Source organism: Microplitis mediator, chromosome 2 (assembly GCF_029852145.1).
Source record: "Microplitis mediator isolate UGA2020A chromosome 2, iyMicMedi2.1, whole genome shotgun sequence".
NCBI classification, from domain to species: domain Eukaryota; kingdom Metazoa; phylum Arthropoda; class Insecta; order Hymenoptera; family Braconidae; genus Microplitis; species Microplitis mediator.
Window position 1 is genome coordinate 19,685,826 of NC_079970.1, and position 18,781 is coordinate 19,704,606.

At 28.4% G+C, this 18,781-nt stretch overlaps 3 protein-coding genes across 9 annotated transcripts; 2 read left to right on the plus strand and 1 right to left on the minus strand.

Annotated features, from left to right (window-relative positions):
• Window positions 1-661: 661 nt before the first annotated feature.
• Window positions 662-7,005, plus strand: LOC130663911 (putative phosphatidate phosphatase). Of its 2 annotated transcripts, XM_057463474.1 has the most exons (8): window positions 662-847; window positions 1,084-1,154; window positions 2,666-2,817; window positions 3,181-3,285; window positions 3,411-3,619; window positions 4,831-4,888; window positions 5,011-5,187; window positions 5,377-7,005. In XM_057463474.1, the coding sequence occupies exons 2-8, from the start codon at window positions 1,091-1,093 to the stop codon at window positions 5,536-5,538; spliced, it is 927 nt and encodes a 308-aa protein (XP_057319457.1). In that variant the 5' UTR covers window positions 662-847; window positions 1,084-1,090; the 3' UTR covers window positions 5,539-7,005. The 2 variants fall into 2 exon arrangements, with proteins under 2 accessions (XP_057319457.1, XP_057319458.1); XM_057463475.1 differs by lacking the exons at window positions 662-847; window positions 1,084-1,154 and adding an exon at window positions 1,815-2,432 and having other exon boundaries at window positions 5,377-6,554.
• Window positions 7,006-10,821: 3,816 nt separating this feature from the next.
• Window positions 10,822-18,761, plus strand: LOC130678491 (uncharacterized). Of its 6 annotated transcripts, none has more exons than XM_057485720.1 (5): window positions 10,822-10,961; window positions 15,768-15,984; window positions 17,496-17,580; window positions 17,659-17,856; window positions 17,942-18,761. In XM_057485720.1, the coding sequence occupies exons 2-5, from the start codon at window positions 15,953-15,955 to the stop codon at window positions 18,446-18,448; spliced, it is 822 nt and encodes a 273-aa protein (XP_057341703.1). In that variant the 5' UTR covers window positions 10,822-10,961; window positions 15,768-15,952; the 3' UTR covers window positions 18,449-18,761. The 6 variants fall into 6 exon arrangements, with proteins under 6 accessions (XP_057341703.1, XP_057341704.1, XP_057341705.1 ...); XM_057485721.1 differs by having other exon boundaries at window positions 15,768-15,919; XM_057485722.1 differs by having other exon boundaries at window positions 15,768-15,915.
• On the minus strand, window positions 10,961-16,168 carry LOC130678489 (N-sulphoglucosamine sulphohydrolase). Its single transcript, XM_057485718.1, has 7 exons — window positions 15,877-16,168; window positions 15,576-15,793; window positions 15,341-15,470; window positions 13,392-13,528; window positions 12,600-13,316; window positions 11,440-11,609; window positions 10,961-11,365 (listed from the first exon to the last, which is right to left on the minus strand). The coding sequence occupies exons 2-7, from the start codon at window positions 15,673-15,675 to the stop codon at window positions 11,078-11,080; spliced, it is 1,542 nt and encodes a 513-aa protein (XP_057341701.1). The 5' UTR covers window positions 15,676-15,793; window positions 15,877-16,168; the 3' UTR covers window positions 10,961-11,077.
• Window positions 18,762-18,781: the final 20 nt, after the last annotated feature.

The window sequence follows — 18,781 nt, forward strand, 5'->3', positions numbered from 1 at the left end:
TCAACCTGGACCAAGTGGACAGCTCGAATAATTTTCTTTTTTTTTGTTACAGTTCTTGTTTACTTGTCGCACACAAATGTTGTGGAAAGAGTTGAATGGGCAAACAGTTATTTTGCGAACAAAAGCGCGTGCGCTAAGATAGCACTTATACTGCATGAATGATAAATAGTATATTGTGTGATGAGGGATGAAACAAGACGATTTCAGACTAGGGTAAAGTTGGCTGCCCAAGCCGTAGGCGAGGGCTGACATCACCCGCAATCTGAAATCGTGTTTTATCTTGAATCACACACCATATTTTTCATGATTAAAATTTAAGTTAAGGCAAACATTCCTAATAAAAACGGCTGCAGTGTGTGTTTGTTTCCATGTAAAATTGCCGATTTAAACAGTAATGATTTATTATAAAAAAACGAGAAGGACCGCACAGTAGCGATTTTCGAAATGAACTTTCTCGGCATAATTCTGAAGATTATGAAAAAAAAATTAAGTCGTTTCGTCAAGTCGTTCTCCAGATATCCGTACCATCACCTTTTTTTGAACCACAGATTAATCCACATTCATGATAAATTTTTTTTATTTAACTTCTTTTATAATAATACGTATCAAACAACTTGAAAAAAGTATCAGGCTTAGTCATTAGTGTTTCCTCTTTGTATCAATGTGTTTTTCATAACGTGTAAGTATGTTATAAAAAAAATATATACAGTTTAATGTGAGGAAATCGCGTGACTTTGACAACTCGGTAATAAAGCACAACAGCTCCGCTTCGTGTTCGAGGCGCGCAATAGACAGTTTGAAGCAGCAGTTTTTCAAGGCAGTAATCTATAAAAAAAACATCTCTCTTGTAAGTTTAATCTTTTTATCTCTCGTTATCTAAACAACATGACACCTGCTACTACACTTGATTCAGAATGCTTATCTATTTTTATGCTTTTTTCATTAAATTATAACTAATTTAAATATATATAACATTTAAAAAAACAAATCACTTATGATCACGCTCTCGCACTTGCTAATCAACTTTATTTTTCAGATAAAAATTGCATTATACTAACAGTGAATTTTTTAATTTTTTGACAGGTGAATCATGGATCGGAGTTCGAAATTACTGTTGGTGAAAATTATCACCGACTTCACTTGCATGGCGATTGGTAATAAATTTAATCTTTCGTGGCGCTCACTTTATCACAAAAATTTAAGGGTATTCTAAAACAGTTCCCTCCCCCAACCTCTACTTTTTAAAAATATTCAATTACTTTAAACTCTCCTGACGTTATTAAAATTTTGTTAATTAATTAAAAAATAATTAAAGCATTGGTTAAAAAAAATTACGAAGTCATATTGCAATTTCGCCGGGATGAAGATTTAAAAAAAAATTACTTACAGTTGTTATCAATTTGAAGTCAAACGAAATTTGTTAAAAAAAATTTTCGCTGGCAAAATTTAAAAACTCGAATTGTAAAATAGACATGAAAGTTTTACTGAAACGTATTTAGTAAATTTCGTTAAACTCCTAATTGATAACAACTGAAAGTATATTTTTTTTTTTTTAAATCTATATCTCGGTAAAACTGTAACTGTTGTCCTTTAATTAATGTTTTAATTTTTTTTCAATTAATTAATGAAATTCTAATATATTTATGACAGTTCAAAATCATTGAATATTTTTAAAAAGTGGGAGGTATTGTCTGAGAATGACCTTACTTATCAGGTAAAATAATCATTCAGGCTAGCATATTGATTGTAGACATGTGTGTGATTGTCACTACTCATTAACGTCAGATCGATCGTTATATTTTTAATTGTTTTGTTTTCCGCTGTCATGAGTATGATTTATGAATAATTGATATTCATAGATGGGTGTTGATTGTAACGATAACTTCTGGTAGCCATCAATGAACCACTTTCTATTAATACTCGAGGCTGACGATTCTTCCGGGTACTCGATCAACCACATCATCATCGCCATCATCATCAGCGTCATCATTGTCCCTATACCTGATCGTATTTCGTTACGGTCAATGCATGAGTAGACTTAATGAAAAGTATGAGGGGAAAAATTCCGCTAATAATCAAGGTCTTTTATTTAAAATAATAACAATAATAATAATGGTATAAATAATTATTAACATGATGATACAATATTGTTGTGTTATTAAAAAATATAAATTAAATGCGATATCATATATCTAATATATGAGGCAGGATGATCACGTATGTTTTCATGTCCACATATATATGATTTAATAATAATAATAATAAAAAAGAAAATATTGAACGGGTGATAAAGTATCCTGTAAGTGATAATTGAATCCTTTTGAGTATGAAGAATGCTCGAAGTGTCAAACAATAACCGAGCTTATTCAAACTTCGTTAGGCTCAAGTTATAAAAACCGGTCTTTGGTTTTTTGGGTGTTATTTCACTACATGTAAGTAGTGACAACGTGTATATATGTACAACCCTCGAATATTATATATCTTCACACACGAGAACAACCGGAATTGTCCGTAGTCCGCGTGCCTTTGACTTTGTTTCCGTTTGATCTTGAGAAGGATCGTCAAAAAAAAAAAATAATAGTTTTTTCACTGAACCGGAGGCTAAATACTAGACCACTAGATATTGATTTAACCGATTATTATATTTATTTATTTGTTGTTTCAGTTGGTTTTGCGTTACTTGGACTACATTGGTATGCTCAACCCTACCAACGAGGATTTTTTTGCAATGATGAATCACTGATGTATCCTCGGCGCAGATCAATGGTTTCCAATACCATGCTCTATACCGTTGGAATCCTTATGCCTTTATGTGTGGTAAGTGATAAAATTAACATTTTTTTTTTATTTATTCATTTCTTCCCGGATTAGTTTGTGGTCAAGAAATTGTATGTTTTTACTATTTTTCCGCTTGTTAGTTTCCGAGTCTTAATGTATGTAATATCCATATGATATATATATATATAGTTATACGACAAATTACTTATCATATTTATCCGTTGATAAGGAGATGGACGAATAATAATATTTACATAATAATTTAAGTTCGAAGTTCCAGCAGTTGAACTTAAATAAAATTGAACTTATTCTATTAATTAGTTCGATTACTTTCGATAAAAAAATCCACATTAATCAGTATCGATTAATTCATTTATTTATTAAATATATATATTTTTTCAGATGCTTTGTGGTGAATATCTACACGCTAAAAATACCAGCCGACAGTCGTCGATGGTATTATTTGGTCGTGTAATACCACGCTGGGTAGTATTGGCCTATCACAAGGTAAGAAAAAGTCGGTCGTGATACCAAGTAAAGTGATATTATTACCGTAATGCAGTGTCTTTAATATAAAAAGGAAAAAAAAAGTATTTATATAGAATAATAAAATAGTCGTGGTTAATTTTTAGATCGGATCATTTGCGTTTGGTGCTGCAGCAACGGTATTGACCACTAATGTGGCCAAATATGCGATTGGTAGACTACGCCCACAATTTATAGAACTCTGTAAGCCAAGTATCAATTGCAGCTTGCCGATAAATCATCATAAATTTATCGAACAGGATCAATTTACATGCACTGCGTCTAAGGTCACTACGAGACTCATGAAAGATATCAGGTAGTGTACTATATATATAATATATATATAAAGATACTTGAATGTGTACTCAATTAATTAAACAGATACTCGATTAAGTCCGGTGCTTGTATTTTATTGTACACGACGATGACGGGAGAGTTGAGGACGATGATCTTCATTGCGTTGTATAATAATTTGTATGCAAGGTCGTTAAGTTGTAACCGGATGAAAATAGAAGCTGTGATTTAGATTGCACGCAAATAGATCGATGCTAATTATTTTAATGACATAAAAAAAGTCTTATCAGATATTTAAAAGATTGTTATTATTTATTTTTATTTAATTTTATGGCTAATTATTTATATCAGTTAAAAAACAGATTTTATCTGTAAAAAAGCGCGCTAAGTATGCATCTATCGTACTAAAAATCGCTTCTTAATCAGCGTTTTTCACTCAAGGAAGCATATATGATTCTTTATTGTATTCATTCTTAACCATATATAAATGACTAAGTAAAAAATCTATCATTGTCGGTTGTAAAACTGGTGAAAAATGATCAGAATACGATTTTTCTTAAAATAATGACATATAAATACAAATAATTAAAGAATTCGGTCGAACTTGGTGAAAGACAAGTTATTAGTAATAAAGTGGTCTACAAAGCAAGTCCTACGATATTTCATAATAAAACCAATATTTTCGACTGGAACGTTAAATAATACTAAATTTTATCCCTGATTTAAAGAGAAACGATTCGAAACGATTTGTAATATTAATCCCTATAAGAAGGGCGATTAAAAAGTATTCAAAAGCATTAAAAAGTATTTAAAATTTTCTTTTTTAATCGTTTTAAATCGTTTCTTTTAATAAGGGATCATTAATGTAAATTTGACGTTGAATAACTTTTGAAAGAGTATGTTGATCGAAAAATTATAAGAGACTTTTTTTATAGAGCTTTCAATTTCCTACAAGAATATCTATTGACCTTTCCGGTACAATAATTAGCTGATGAGTTTTGAAATTCCGAATTTTACAAAAAAATTTCCCCGTGTTATTTAAACGGAAAATAGAAAATTGCAATCAGGTACTTAATATTAATATTTAATCCTACTGAAATTTTTAATATTGTCCTTGAAAAAAAAAAAAAAAAAAAAAATAGCTGATTTTTTTGAATCGGTCTAATATGTATAAATGTAATGTAGGAATTTAAGTCACGATTCGTCTCGATTGATCGCTCGGTGTCTTTTCAGATTGTCGTTTCCGTCAGGTCACTCATCACTCTCCACCTACGCCATGATTTATCTCGCTGTAAGTAAAAAAAAATAATAAGCCCATAATAATAATTATTATGTGCCATATTATTTATAAATAAATAAATAAATAAAATATTTATATACTCATCTATATAAATTTAATTTCCTTTTTTTCAGTTATATTTACAATTGAGAATAACCTGGAAAGGTAGCGGGATATTTAAACACTTTCTTCAGCTTGTTCTTATTTTGTTAGCATGGTTAACAGCGATGTCAAGGATTTCCAATTACAAGCATCACTGGAGTGACGTTCTCGTGGGAATGCTTATCGGTGTAATCGTTTCCTTGATTATTGTAAGTGTCCTCAATGAATTAAAACATACTTTTATTATTATCATAGTTATTTTATCAATGAACATGCTGTAATTTCAAAACTTATTAAGTTGAATCATCATTATATCTATTGGCATTATAGTAACTACTAGGAATTATAAATTACTAATTGCCACTATTATTAGTAATACGATAAATAATCCATTCTAGGTATTTGGGGTAGCGGATTTATTCAAAGAAAGACGAGAATATAGAATAACAAATGCTGGCCACGGTGATAAAATGTGTGCAATGGAGTATGATGCTGAAATAGCGATGCAGGTGAACAACGGGAATGTCGCTAGATGCTGCATTGTTCCTCCAGTTCGTTAATCGAAGCTACAATAATTACCCGACAATTAAGTCAACGATGATTATATGAGTCTGGAGTAAATTTTGGTGACTGGCTTAGTGCCACTTTTTATGATGTCTCGTCAACAATTTTATACAGCTACTACTTCTCACTCTTCATTGTACTCAAGTACACGCACGAATGTTATTTATTTCTTATTTTTTTTTTTACTTGAAAGCTTTTTAGCTGCCATTCTCATTTCGTTTTGTCTGAAAGAAGTTTATATTAGTTCTATTGTTTATTCGTTATGTAATGTTTTTTTGTTGTATTTAATTTTAAATTGTATATAATTTATTAATGATTAATACTTTTTTTATACTGTGCTCTATAGTCTATGGGCAGTAGAAATATTTAATAATATTTAACAATAATTAATTAATATTATTAAATAGCGCATACATTTAATATATTTGTCGAAAGTAATTAGTAAAAAAAAAAAAAAAGCTTAATTTGTTCATTATTTCATGAAGAAAAAGTAAGACTTGAAGTGTTCTTATGGTATTTTCGATAGTTTATAGAATATTTGACCTGAAAAATAAAAAAAACACTTATTTTGAGAGAATTACATAAACAATAGTAACAAAAAATTGATAAACATTTGAGTTAGAGCTTCGGTTAAAAGCTCAATTTGTTCATTAATGGAGAATAAAAGAGACTTGAAGTGTTCTAGTCGTATCTTCAATAGTTTATAATTTGTCTTAATAACAATGAAGAAGAACAGAAACGTAGCGACAAGTCCAAGTGTACAAGAATTTAAAAAACTACTTAAAAAAAAAAAGAAAAAATGTTTTTCTACAAAAAAAAAAACATGATTGTTTTTAGTATTTTTGTAGCATTTAAAAAAATAATATTGCGTAAAAATGTATTTGTTTATGAAAAATTGTTTGTTTAATAAACAAATAAAAAATGAATAAAAAAATTTTTTTTGTATGATTTAAGAGAACCTGATAAATTATAATTAAAAAAAAAATAATGGTCCCTTAATATTAATATTAAGTAACAAAAAAAGTTGTTACTTAGCAAATGCACTTTATAGCAATAAAAAAATTTTTTTTAGAAACGATTTTTTTTGTAAAAATCGTTATTTTCATGAGGTATCTTATTCCCAAAAAAAATTTTTTTTCATCTTATTAGATCATATTATATATTAATCTAAGATTATATGATATATTATTTTTAATCTTATCTAGAACTAGAGCTAGGGCTAGATTCTGAAAGCAAGAAAATTGGATTACATATTAACGCAACTAAAACAAAGATCATATCAAACCACAACAAAAAAGTAATTAAAATATATGCGTGTCAAACTTGGACCTATACTGAAAAAATAAAGAACAAAATTCTATCCTGTCAGCATGCGATAATTTTACATTTTATTAAATGATAAAGACAGATCAATCAAATAATAATTTATAATCAGTGACATGGTGATTTTAAACAATTAATGCAATGGATTTTAATTTAAATTTTTAACAACACTGAGAATGGAATATATAAACTCTGAAATAAGTTTCTTACCAGGGACACTACAAGCTGTGGGCGCGATCTAGTGGCGAGCACCGAACTACTCCCGCTGCTGCTGCCTAGCACCATAACTTCCTCGCCAACATATTTATCTTTTCTCCCAAAAAATTTTTCTTTTAGTTTGTCAATGCAAGCCAACAGCAGCGGGAGTAGTTCGGTGTTCACCACTAGATCGCGCCCACAGCTTGTAGTGTCCCTGGTAAGAAACTTATTTCAGAGTTTTTATATTCCAAACATGCAGCATTTATGAGACAGGTACATCCTCGTTCTTCAACAAAGTGACCAGTCTTATAACGGTGGGCCCTGGCTACTGCATGTCCATGTAGCCAAGAACCACTGTTAAGTTATTATTCCCGGTCTTTATTATTAATTAATTTAATTCGCGATTTAGTTCGATTATCGTTAGTTCTGAAACTCGGGAACTTGAAATTCTCGGGGTGAGTCGGCTCGTCCTGAGCCGGACACGCGGCTGAAAATAAACTTAACTCTAAAGGACTCTGGTGATAGTTTATTAATTAATACTCAAATAATATAAACTATTGTATTTTATTTAACCAACCCTTCATATACAAATTTTCCCCTTAGTTTTAGATAAATATGCGTGTAATAGTTACAATATAATTTAACGAAATTATCGGGCAATATGCGCGGGAATGAATCTCGTAGCAAATAGGCAAAATTAGCGGGAATTACCACGTTGAAGAGAGAGAGACTTTTACATAAGTATTATGAGATAGATATATATATAGTCGAACAAGTGCCGGGACTTACTGTAGGAATCTGCCTACGCTCCATCCTCCTGGTCTCTGGGTGATCCACGGGGTAGATGACAGTCCAGGTACGTACCGCAGTTAGCCTCCTGGGAAAGATGGATATCTGGCACCACAACACTTGGTTTTACTCAACCACACAACACAACTGGTACAAAATCACAGGATGAAATCGAGAAATAATTTTAAGTTTAACGTAGAAAAGGCGACTAGTCAGTCAGCGCACTAGAGCACAAGTAAATACTTTTGCAAAATAAAAGTAAAAGAAATGACTGATCGGTTTGCAGTCTACAGTTCAAGTAAATACTTTTGCAAAATAAAAGAAGTAAAAGAAACGACTGATCGGTTTGCACTCTACAGTTCAAGTACCACTTCTAATAAGTTAAATGAATTTAATATCAAAAGACAAGTTCTAATAATTAATTACTTGAGCAGAAAGAATTGTGCGTCAGTGCGTCTTCGCTAACCGAACTCAAGTTAACTTAAACTCACTATATCTTATATACAATAATGCTCGGAAAACAAATATATATAGTTGACGATTTTAGAGAGAGTAAAGTGGATAAGACCGATCAGTTACAGCTCTCAAACTTAAGTGTCATCTTTTGATCAATCGTCTTGGGTCAGTTCTCTGGGCCACCAACCTGCGTTGACCCCACCTAATTATGCGCAGGGACTAATTTGCGATTACTTGCTGCGCTAAGGCTACCGCCAAGACTCAGCTAAACTCGCAAACGAGAAAATTATACGAGAGAGAGAGAGAGAACAAATAGAAGCGAGAGAGCCTCACTCTCACGTCTTAAAATCGCTGCTGCACGGTTACAGTCTTTCTTGATGGTAATATATCTTGTATTACGTTAAGCCATTAATGTTCTCTTGAATACTTATTCTCGATACATACAAAACTAAAAAGTTCATTTTAGGTAAAAAAAAAATTTTTTTTGCTTCATACTTATATAATAAAAAAATATGAATTTGTTTAGTTAAAAGACTAAATAAGACAATGTTAAAATTAAAATTCAATAATATTAATCGATAATATGTTTAAAAAAATGGAATTACAATCTTGTTGCTTGTAGTGTCAATAATTTGTGCTTTTACCTTTTATATTATTTTCTCATTCAGTTCAATTTTAAATGATTCAAATCATTTTTATTTTAAATTGATTTCTATTTACAACTAAAATTTATTCAATTCACATTATTCACTACTAATTAATCACAATAGCACTCTGTTATGATGTATTTTGATTAAATGAATTTCTCATTTTTTAAATCAATAATCATTAGTTTTATATTTATTAACCTTGAACGAATATATATTTATTCTAAAAGAATATATTTTTCTATGTCTAAGTAATATTTATTAGAGTTAATATAATAATATTTTGCTTTCCCTGGTGAAAATTTTTCGGATTTTTGTCCGGAAAAGTCTTTAGAACTCGAGAACTGAGTTTGTCAGACAGAAGTCCGAAAAATATTCACCAGGGTTAATATTTGAGTTTGTTGGCATTAATAAATAATTTAGTTGTCTATTAAATGAATATTTTCTTAAGTTTACCAAATGATTTTATTATTTTAGAGAGAAATATTAATGTCAACCAAATAGAGTCTATTAAATCATTTGTTACAAATGAAAAAATAGATTATGTTGACGTAATAAAATTTAGTTGTCCCAAATAAATATTAGTTCAACAGAATTTAACAAAACCGATTTAATTATCCCAAGAGAAATTTTCTCTCAGTGTAACAATTTTTTTAATTAATTAATTATTTTCAATGGAAATGTTCATCAGAACGACTAAAATAATAAAATAATTTTGTCGAGTAAAAATTTTTTTACTTTTTCTAGATATCCTTATAATTTTTTTTCAATTAACCAAGTAATTTATTAATTATTAGTTCCTCTATACCAAGTATTTTACAAGCTTATTATATTTATAGTAATTAATAAAAAACAAAATGATCTCAATGATTTATCCATGTAATTGCTACCATCAATATAAAATTTTTTCCCGCGCGTGATTGCTCATGCGCCGAAATAAAAAACATTCTAACATCTAACCTCTAATTTAAAAAATGGAATGTTTTTAATTATTAGATAATTGGAATTATTAATTGTATAGTCATAAAGTTATGATTATTTTCCGCAATATTCAAGTTATAAATATATTTATTTTATTAACTGCGTTTATATTATTTATTTTTTTAATATTTAAAGCCAAAGACGTTTATTTTATGTATCAAAAAAATAATAGATTTCTCGAATATAAACAAGATGTAAGTAAATAATTCATTACTACGTAATTACATTGATTACATTAATATTTTATTAATTAATTTATTTATTTTTTGTTAAAAGGTAAATTTATTACGGCAGTAAAGTTAGCGGACATCTGACAATTTTTAAAATTTTAAAATAATAAAATAAACTTTAAAAAAAAAAAAATTAAAAAATAGGCTTTTAGAAAATTCGAAAATCAGTACATGCATTTTTTTTTATTTTATCCATTTATTTGTTTAATTTTTTTTATATATAATTCAAAAATTGTCTTATGTCTGTTACATTTACACTCATAAATTTATGTGATACTGCAGTTAGCAGACGTCTAATAATTTTTTGAATTCTTTCGAAACGATAAATTATAAAAAAAAAAATATTTAAAAAAATTGCACTTATAGTTTTTTTAATTTTCTACATGTGCATACTTTTAGTTTATTTATTTATTTTTTTTTTTTGTAATTGATTCATTAAAAAGAAAAATCCGAAAATTTTTAATTGTCTGTTAAATTCAGGGTCATAAATTTATAATTTAAATTAAAAATAAAAAGTTTGTTTGGTATTTATTTATTTATAAATATAAAAAAATATAAAAAGCAATATGTTAATTTATGAGTACAATTTCATACTTATAAATAATTGTATGAGCACATATTTAATGAATTAATTTTTTTAGCTCGACAAAATATCACTGGATTTTGAATTAGCGGAAGAGAGAGCAAACAAATCGGCAGCTTACGTCCGTAAACTTGCCGAAGTTATTACAAAATATGAAAGAGATATAAAAAATACCACAGCCTAAAGACTATGACCTTGAAATTATAAAAATAGTGAGTACAATAATCAAATGTATGACTTTTCTTCAACAACAATAAATTTAATGACACATTAAATATTCAAGTAGAGATTAAATTGCAGTCTACGTCGAGTTTACAAAGACTTGGTTTTAAAAGTCAGTTGACATACATCCTAAATTATTTTTATCACCGTCAATAGGCTCTAGAACTCCACCAGGAGCACAAATCCACGGGTCATTTGTTTTTTTCTGCCACTCAAATAATTTCTGTGACAATTCTTTGAAAATCGTCTGGCTGGATGGTTTATTTATGATGTTGTTTAACTCTTCCGGATCATATTTCAAGTCATACAGCTCCCATTCGGGTCTATTGTAATACGACTTCAAGTTTTTGGTCCACCTCAATGGCATATTTGATCGGCTTCGATTCAATAAATCCTAAAAAAATATTTCGATTATTAAATTAAATTAATTTATTAATTTTTTATTTATTACAATTGAAAATTAATTACTTGGAAGGTCGGAGATAAATAAAAGTCTTGATCAATTGGAAAAGGCATTCGATAATTTAAATTATGGATCAATTTGTATCGTTTAGTTCTGGCGACACGCATTGGATAATACATCGTTACTTCATGATGAGTTTGACTTGCAAATACTATTCCGTCTTTTTCCTCAGGTTCTGGATATTGATAAAATAATTAAAAGTCAAATGAAGTAGAAGAGAGAGGGAGGGACAAAACAGGATACCCCCAAAATTTTATAAAAAAAGTTTGTTCTTTAAATATTCCAAAATCACTTTTGTAAATATCATTGAACATTATTTTGAATTCTTTGAATTTTTTTCAAAAAATTTTATTTTTGCAAAAAATATGAAATCAATATGATACTGAAGTGAGCCGACGTCTAATAATTTTTAAAAATTTATTCAAAACGATAAATTGAAAAAAAAAATTGCACTTATAGTTTTTTAAATTTTCTACATGTGCATATTTTTATTTTTATTTATTTATTTTTTTTTTTGTAATTGATTTGTTGAAAAAAAAATCTATAAATTATTAATTGTCTATTAACTTCAGGATCATAAATCAATTTGATTTTTTTTCTTATTAATTTACAATAAAAGAACTCCCAGTGTCAAATTACTTCAGATGTATTTCAATAATCAACTTTAAAATATTTACAATTTTGAAATTTAATTGACTTTTAATAATTTGTTGTTCTCTATCTAAATTATTTACAAGAAAATTTAATTCAATCAAATTTATTTCATTTCCAGGAATTTTTTTTTCCACCTTTTTTAGGGGCTACCTCATTTTGCCCGCATAAATTGAAATTTTTTTTTTTAACGGCAGCTGAAAATTTTTTCTATTTAAGGTAAGAGAACTAGTACTGGATCAAGGAACTAATACTCGATCACTTCGTTCATTTGTATAGATATATTTAGTAAAATTTAGTAAGTTTAGATATTCAAATACATGAGTGATCGAGTACTAGTTCCCTGATCCAGTACTGGGTCTCTTACCTTAAATAGACAAAATTTTCAGCTGCCGTTAAAAAAAAATATTTAACGTATTTAGGTCCCCGAAAACATTCTATTTCCTTAAGTGCTCGATTTGCCCTTCTCTCTCCTATTTGAAAAACATAATTTAAATATTATCTATTTACTTACCTTCAATTAAAAGCGGCAAGAGTGATTTACCAGTTAATTTAACCTCGGGAGTGTCGTGATTAGATTGATCTGCTTGATAGCTGACATTAAACCAATCTAATATCGTGGGTGCAATATCAAGTAACGATGTCATACTATAAGTAACTTGATTCCTTCTATCTTTGTGATAAGGTGATGATATAATCATTGGCTCAGCCATGCCGGGATCATATAAATTTGTCCGTCCATTAGGAAAAGGTATCCCATTGTCAGACGTATACATAACAAGAGTATTATCTTTAAATCCAGCATCTTCAAGCTCTTTTAACACTAACCCGACACCTCGATCAAGTCGCGAGATTGTCGTGTACTGAGCCGCGATATCACGTCTCGCAGCTTCTGTATCCTGGACAAAGTAAGGAAGGTGTACTTGCTCCCATTGATAGTAAATCGGGTTCCAGTCGGGTATTGTACCCATTCCTTCATCTCCATTGCCGAACTTCTCACAGAAATTACCGTACTCTGGATTAGTATGACCGCAACGATGCGGATCATGAAAAGCTACATATAGAAAAAATGGTTTATTTTTTCTCTTGCTTTCTGATAAAAATTCCCGGACTAGAAGTTTTATTTTTGTAATATTACGACCGACTTGGAGTATTGAATTATTTTCCTCAGTTTCAGAATAATCAAATGAAAATACTTGGCTTGGTCCCACGTGTTTTTTACCGATGATTCCTTTAAGTTAAATAAAATGAGTCAATTAATTTATTTATTTAACAATAAATAAATATAATGAGTGTTTTTAAGTACCTGTTAGCACATTATTTTTTTTTAATAACTTCGGAAGACTCTGGACATTATCAAACGATTGAAAATGATGTACGCCTTGATGTAAACCGTACATACCATTTTGATGGCTTGGTAGACCAGTTAAAATTGCTGATCGACTGGAAAATAGTTTATAAAATCGATGATTATTATTATTTTAAGTGCGTGACCATCCTATCAGCTGAGAAATAAATTTTGAAATTTATTTTGAATATTATTTTAAATTAACCCAAGTAGCACACTGTGTTTTTGACATCTATAAGATAGCAGTTTTGAGGCTGTTTTTTGACCTATCGATCAGGCACCAAAATGATGATAAAACAATCAGAACTTTGTCACCTAAGAAATGCCTGGTTAAAAGACTTGATACAGGCGGTAAAAAGTTTATTACAAATAAATCACCTGAACTACCTGTCAATTAAGATGACTTTTCAAAGACAGGAAAAAAAACACAAATTTTCTATGACCTAGAACTGACATCTGTATGACTTACTTTTATAAAAAAATTTGGCTGAGAAAAAATATAATTTGTCTTGTCTTTTTAAAAGACAGCTTTATGACATCTTAAAGTTGTCTTTTAAAAGGACAAGACAAATTTTATTTTTTCTCAGCCAAGTTTTCTTAAATAAATAAGACGTACAGATGTCAGTTCTAGGTCATAGGAAATTCGTCTTCTTTTTCTCCTCTTAAAAAAGTCATTTTAATTAAAAAATCGTTTAGATGACTTATTTGACAATTATTTGTAATTTATTTTTTGTCATCACTTGCTCAAGTCTCTTCGGTGAAATTAATTTCTGATTTTGTCATCATTTTGGTGCCTTGTCTGGTAAAAAAAACAGCCTCAAAACTACTATCGTATAAATGTCAAAAAGCCAAGTACAATTTCAGTTGTGTAACTGTTGACCACAAGTTGCTCAAAAACTTAGCGACAATCTACTGCCGCAACCTGTCACCAAGTTTCTGAGTAACTTGTAGACAACTTGTAGTCAACAGTTACACGAGCTGAAAGTTGTCGACAAGTTTCTCGGAAAGTTGCCGTCAACTTATGGAAATGCCAACTTTTGCGGCCAACTTGGCGACAGGTTGCGGCAGTAGGTTGTCGACAAGTTGCAGCGAACTTGGCTATCAGGGTACATGAAAATGTAAAAAATATAAAAACAAAGTTTTTTATCAGTTCAAAATAAAAGCGAGTGCAATCGGGTAACCTCGGGTTTAAATTACTACTAATTATTATTAAATTTTCAACTAGATTTATTTTAATAAAAAATTTCAATAATCAAATTATCAAAATCCATTACTTGACTCTATAAATAATTCTATTTAATGATTATTAATTTCACAACTATTCTTTGTTACAAAATCTTAATGTAAATTTTTATTATTGATAATTGTCGATATTATTAATTATGAGTAATAAATCTATTGATTACATTTTAAAGAAAGCAAAGACTTTATTTAATTTTTATCAATAAAAAAATATTGTATAATATGATCAGATTTATTTTTATATAATTTAAAATATTAATAAACTTTTTTTATTATGCGTACGCGCAAATTATAAAGTAATTATTTACAATATAAATAAAAATTGAAGAATTGATTGATCCAACCCGATTATTTACTCCAGTATGATCCCATTCGATATTAAAAAAGAAATATTATGAAGGGACAATTATTAATAATTATCTTATGAAAGTAATAAAGAAATCTTTGTGCAAAATTTAAATACATATATATTTTTTTTTATAAAATGAATTAACACTTTTGTAGAAATGAAAGCAGTTCTTAAATAAAATATCAGTATAAATTAAATTAAATATTTATTGTACGGTATATTTTTGTTAACATTGAGAGCGACGATCTCTCGCTTTCCTATTGCTATTACAACTCGTTAATAAACAATTAAAATAATAAATTAAATGAATAATTACCTAGGAGAACAGCTGCTAACTGAAGTATAAGCATTATTAAATATTAATCCTTCTTTGGCCAATTTATCTAAATTCGGAGCTTGACAAATTTTGTTTCTATACGAGCGCATTTCAAATCCCCCATCATCAGCTGAAATATAAAATAATTCAAAAAATTAATTACAGTTTATTTTAAACAAAATATTAATTATCACATAAAACAATTATAATAATAAATAATTTTTAAATTATTTACCCAGCATCAATATGGCGTTACGTTGACTTGCTTTAGTTACTTCAATAAATAAACAGCATAATGTACTTATTAAAATCCACTTCAAATACATTTTTATCATTAATTACTTTAAAAATATATTTAATTATTATTTAAATGTGCGCGTACATACAGCGCCGTAACTGTTTTATTTTATTCTTATCTTTTTTGTAGAGAATTTTCGAGTCACATCACGGGATCTTTTGGAGTTGAATTGATGTCACAAGGTAAATAAATACATTGAAATATATATATATATAAATAAGAAGAGCATCGTACTTACCATCATTCAACGAAGGATATACGAATCGTATGTACGTAAGTAAGTACGTGTAGTTGTAAATTAAGTGAATGTATCTATGAGAATTTATCTGCCACGTTGTGAACGTTTGTAAGCTTTTAAATCTTTAATTCTTGTTCCTTTCACTTGTTGATTGTTTTTTTTTAATTTATTATTTTATCAACAATCTGTATAATTATTAATTCAAAAATTAAGTAAACAATTACATAATTGTTTACTATATTACATATATATATGTATAGGTTAAAGATTTATAAATTTTTTACTCCACTTTTTTCTTAAGCTATTTATATTTTTTAATTTATTGGACTTTAAACTTTTTTTTGCCTGAGCATCGTACGATAATAGATTTAAATTAATGATTTATAGTTTTTTTTTTAATGATAGCAAGTCAAAGTTCATATTTGTTAAATCTTTAATCAAAATAAAGACATTGTATGGGTGTGGATATCATGTGAATTTCCACGTGATTTAAATAATCGATTCTTTATTTAATGTATAGAATACAAGAGTATTTTTTTCTTGTTATATTTTCATTTGCTTTTTCCTAATTGCAAAAATTTATGAGATATTTATATGGGAATCACAGGAATACTAGAAAAAATATAAAATGAAAATAAATAATGAGTGTAAATGTAGCAGGCATACGACAGTTTTTTAGTTACATATAAAAAAATTAAATAATTAAAATAATAAAAGTTAAAAAAAGCATGTACTGAATTTTGAATTCTGTAAACATGCATTTTTTTATTTTTATTTTATAAAAATTTCAATTTATTATTTCAAAAGGTTTAAAAATTTTCAAATGTCCGCTAACTTTACTATCATAAATAAATATAAGAAAAAGTAAAATTTGAATTTGAATTACAACTTAACAGTCCATCTTAGATTACTTTTGCTTGGCACTTGTCACTTGTTGCTTCCCTTATTCATTTCGTCGTTGCACCTTTATTGCACTACATCTTTGGTTACTATTCTGCTTAAAAAATACGATAAATTTTTATAGCTGCATGTATAAATCCTATACTTAACTATAGCACTTCTGATAAAACTCATTCATTCTTTTAAAATCGCTATGGGAATTTATGAGAATTTATATGATCCTGAAATTAGGAGACAGTTAACAAATTTCTAATTTAATTTTAAACAAAAAACTAAAAATACGCACATGTAGAAAATTTAAAAAACTACAGGTGCAATTTTAAAAAATATACTTTTTTTTTTGTAATTTATGGTTTTAAAAAAAATCCAAAAATTGACGGCGGCTAATTTACGATTCTGAAGTTAGCCAACGTCTAATCATTTTTTGATTTTTTTTCAAAACAAGAAATTATAAAAAAAAGAATATTTTTAAAAATTGCACCTGTAGTTTTTTTTAATTTCATACATGTGCATTTTTTTAGTTTATTTTTTTTTTTAAATTAAGTTGTTAAAAAAATCCAAAAATTATGGATTGCCTGTCAGTTTCAGGACCATGAATCTATTGGATTCTATGAGATTTTCTAAACAGAGTCTGCACCTTCAAAATTTGCTTTGACTAACATATTGATACTAACATATTTTCTCATTGGGCAGGTGATTTAAATAATTTTTTGTTTCAGATTTTTCAATAGAAATATATCTACAATGTCGAAAAAAATTATTTGTCTATTTGATATCGACGGTACATTAACTAAACCACGTTTGGTAATTTAATTTTTAAATTTAACTCATTATTTTTTTTATAATTTATAAATTTATTTATTTATTTATTTATTATTACAGAAAATAGAACCAAATATTGAAAAATCATTATTAGAAATATCTAAAAGAGAAAAATTTGACATAGCCGTTGTTGGTGGATCTGATCTTGATAAAGTAAAAGAACAATTGGGAGGCAATGATGTATTTAAAAAATTCAAATATGTATTCTCTGAAAATGGCCTTGTTGCTTTCAAAGACGGCAAGCAACTCGCATCTGAGGTAATTTAATAATAATTATTTATAAATTAATCATGAGTGCATGATTTAATTGTTTATAAATAAATGTATTGTCATTTTTTTACAGACAATTCAAAACTTCATAGGCGAAGATTCATTGCAAGATTTTATAAACTTCTGCTTGCGGTATATAGCTGATTTAAAATTACCTTTCAAACGCGGAACGTTCATTGAATTTCGTACGGGAATGATAAATGTGTCGCCAGTCGGTCGTAATTGCAGTCAGAAAGAACGCTTACAATTTTATGAATACGACAAAGAGCATCACGTACGTGAGAAATTTATTCAGGCTTTGAAAAAAGAATTTTCTGACATGGCACTGACCTACAGTATCGGTGGGCAAATATCATTTGATGTCTTTCCTATTGGATGGGACAAAACTTACTGTCTGCGGCACGTTGATGAGTACGACGAGATTCATTTCTTTGGTGACAAAACACGAGAAGGTGGAAATGATTATGAAATTTATGAAAGCGATTTAACTACCGGTCATCGCGTGTCAGGTCCCGAGGATACACTCAAGCAATTGAAAATTCTCTGTGAAATTCTCAATGAAAAACGTAGTAAAGAGTAGCCTGCTAAGTATTTATTAATTTTTTTATTTGGCGCCAAGTGAAAATATTCAAAATTCATATCCACTATCAGCCGCTCAAATCCGTCAGTAATTAATATTTTTTTTATTGGATATTTTTGCGTCACTTTTTATTTAAAACCTTCTAAGTATTTTTTTTTGTGATTTTATCAACGTTTTTTAAAAGAAATTTTTTTTTATCATTCCGCTCCTGCCAATAAAAAAATTTTCGTTTAAAAAAAATGTTTATTGTAAATCAAACAGTTAACAATTTATTACTAATTTTATTTATTGTTAAATGTATACATAATATATATATTGTAAAATATATTAACT

Bases quoted from the DNA above. Each gene is read 5' to 3' on its own strand.
- LOC130678491 (XM_057485720.1), top strand. From the start codon at position 15,953: ATGAGAATTTATCTGCCACGTTGTGAACGTTT. The intron at 17,581-17,658 runs GTAATTTAATTT...TTATTATTACAG, and splicing joins CATTAACTAAACCACGTTTG to AAAATAGAACCAAATATTGA. The intron at 17,857-17,941 runs GTAATTTAATAA...ATTTTTTTACAG, and splicing joins GCAAGCAACTCGCATCTGAG to ACAATTCAAAACTTCATAGG.
- LOC130678489 (XM_057485718.1), bottom strand. From the start codon at position 15,675: ATGATAAAAATGTATTTGAAGTGGATTTTAATAAGTACATTATGCTGT. The intron at 13,529-15,340 runs GTAATTATTCAT...ACTATTTTCCAG, and splicing joins GTTAGCAGCTGTTCTCCTAG to TCGATCAGCAATTTTAACTG. The intron at 13,317-13,391 runs GTACTTAAAAAC...TTTAACTTAAAG, and splicing joins AAAAAATAATGTGCTAACAG to GAATCATCGGTAAAAAACAC.
- LOC130663911 (XM_057463474.1), top strand. From the start codon at position 1,091: ATGGATCGGAGTTCGAAATTACTGTTGGTGAAAATTATCACCGACTTC. The intron at 2,818-3,180 runs GTAAGTGATAAA...ATATTTTTTCAG, and splicing joins TCCTTATGCCTTTATGTGTG to ATGCTTTGTGGTGAATATCT. The intron at 5,188-5,376 runs GTAAGTGTCCTC...AATCCATTCTAG, and splicing joins TAATCGTTTCCTTGATTATT to GTATTTGGGGTAGCGGATTT.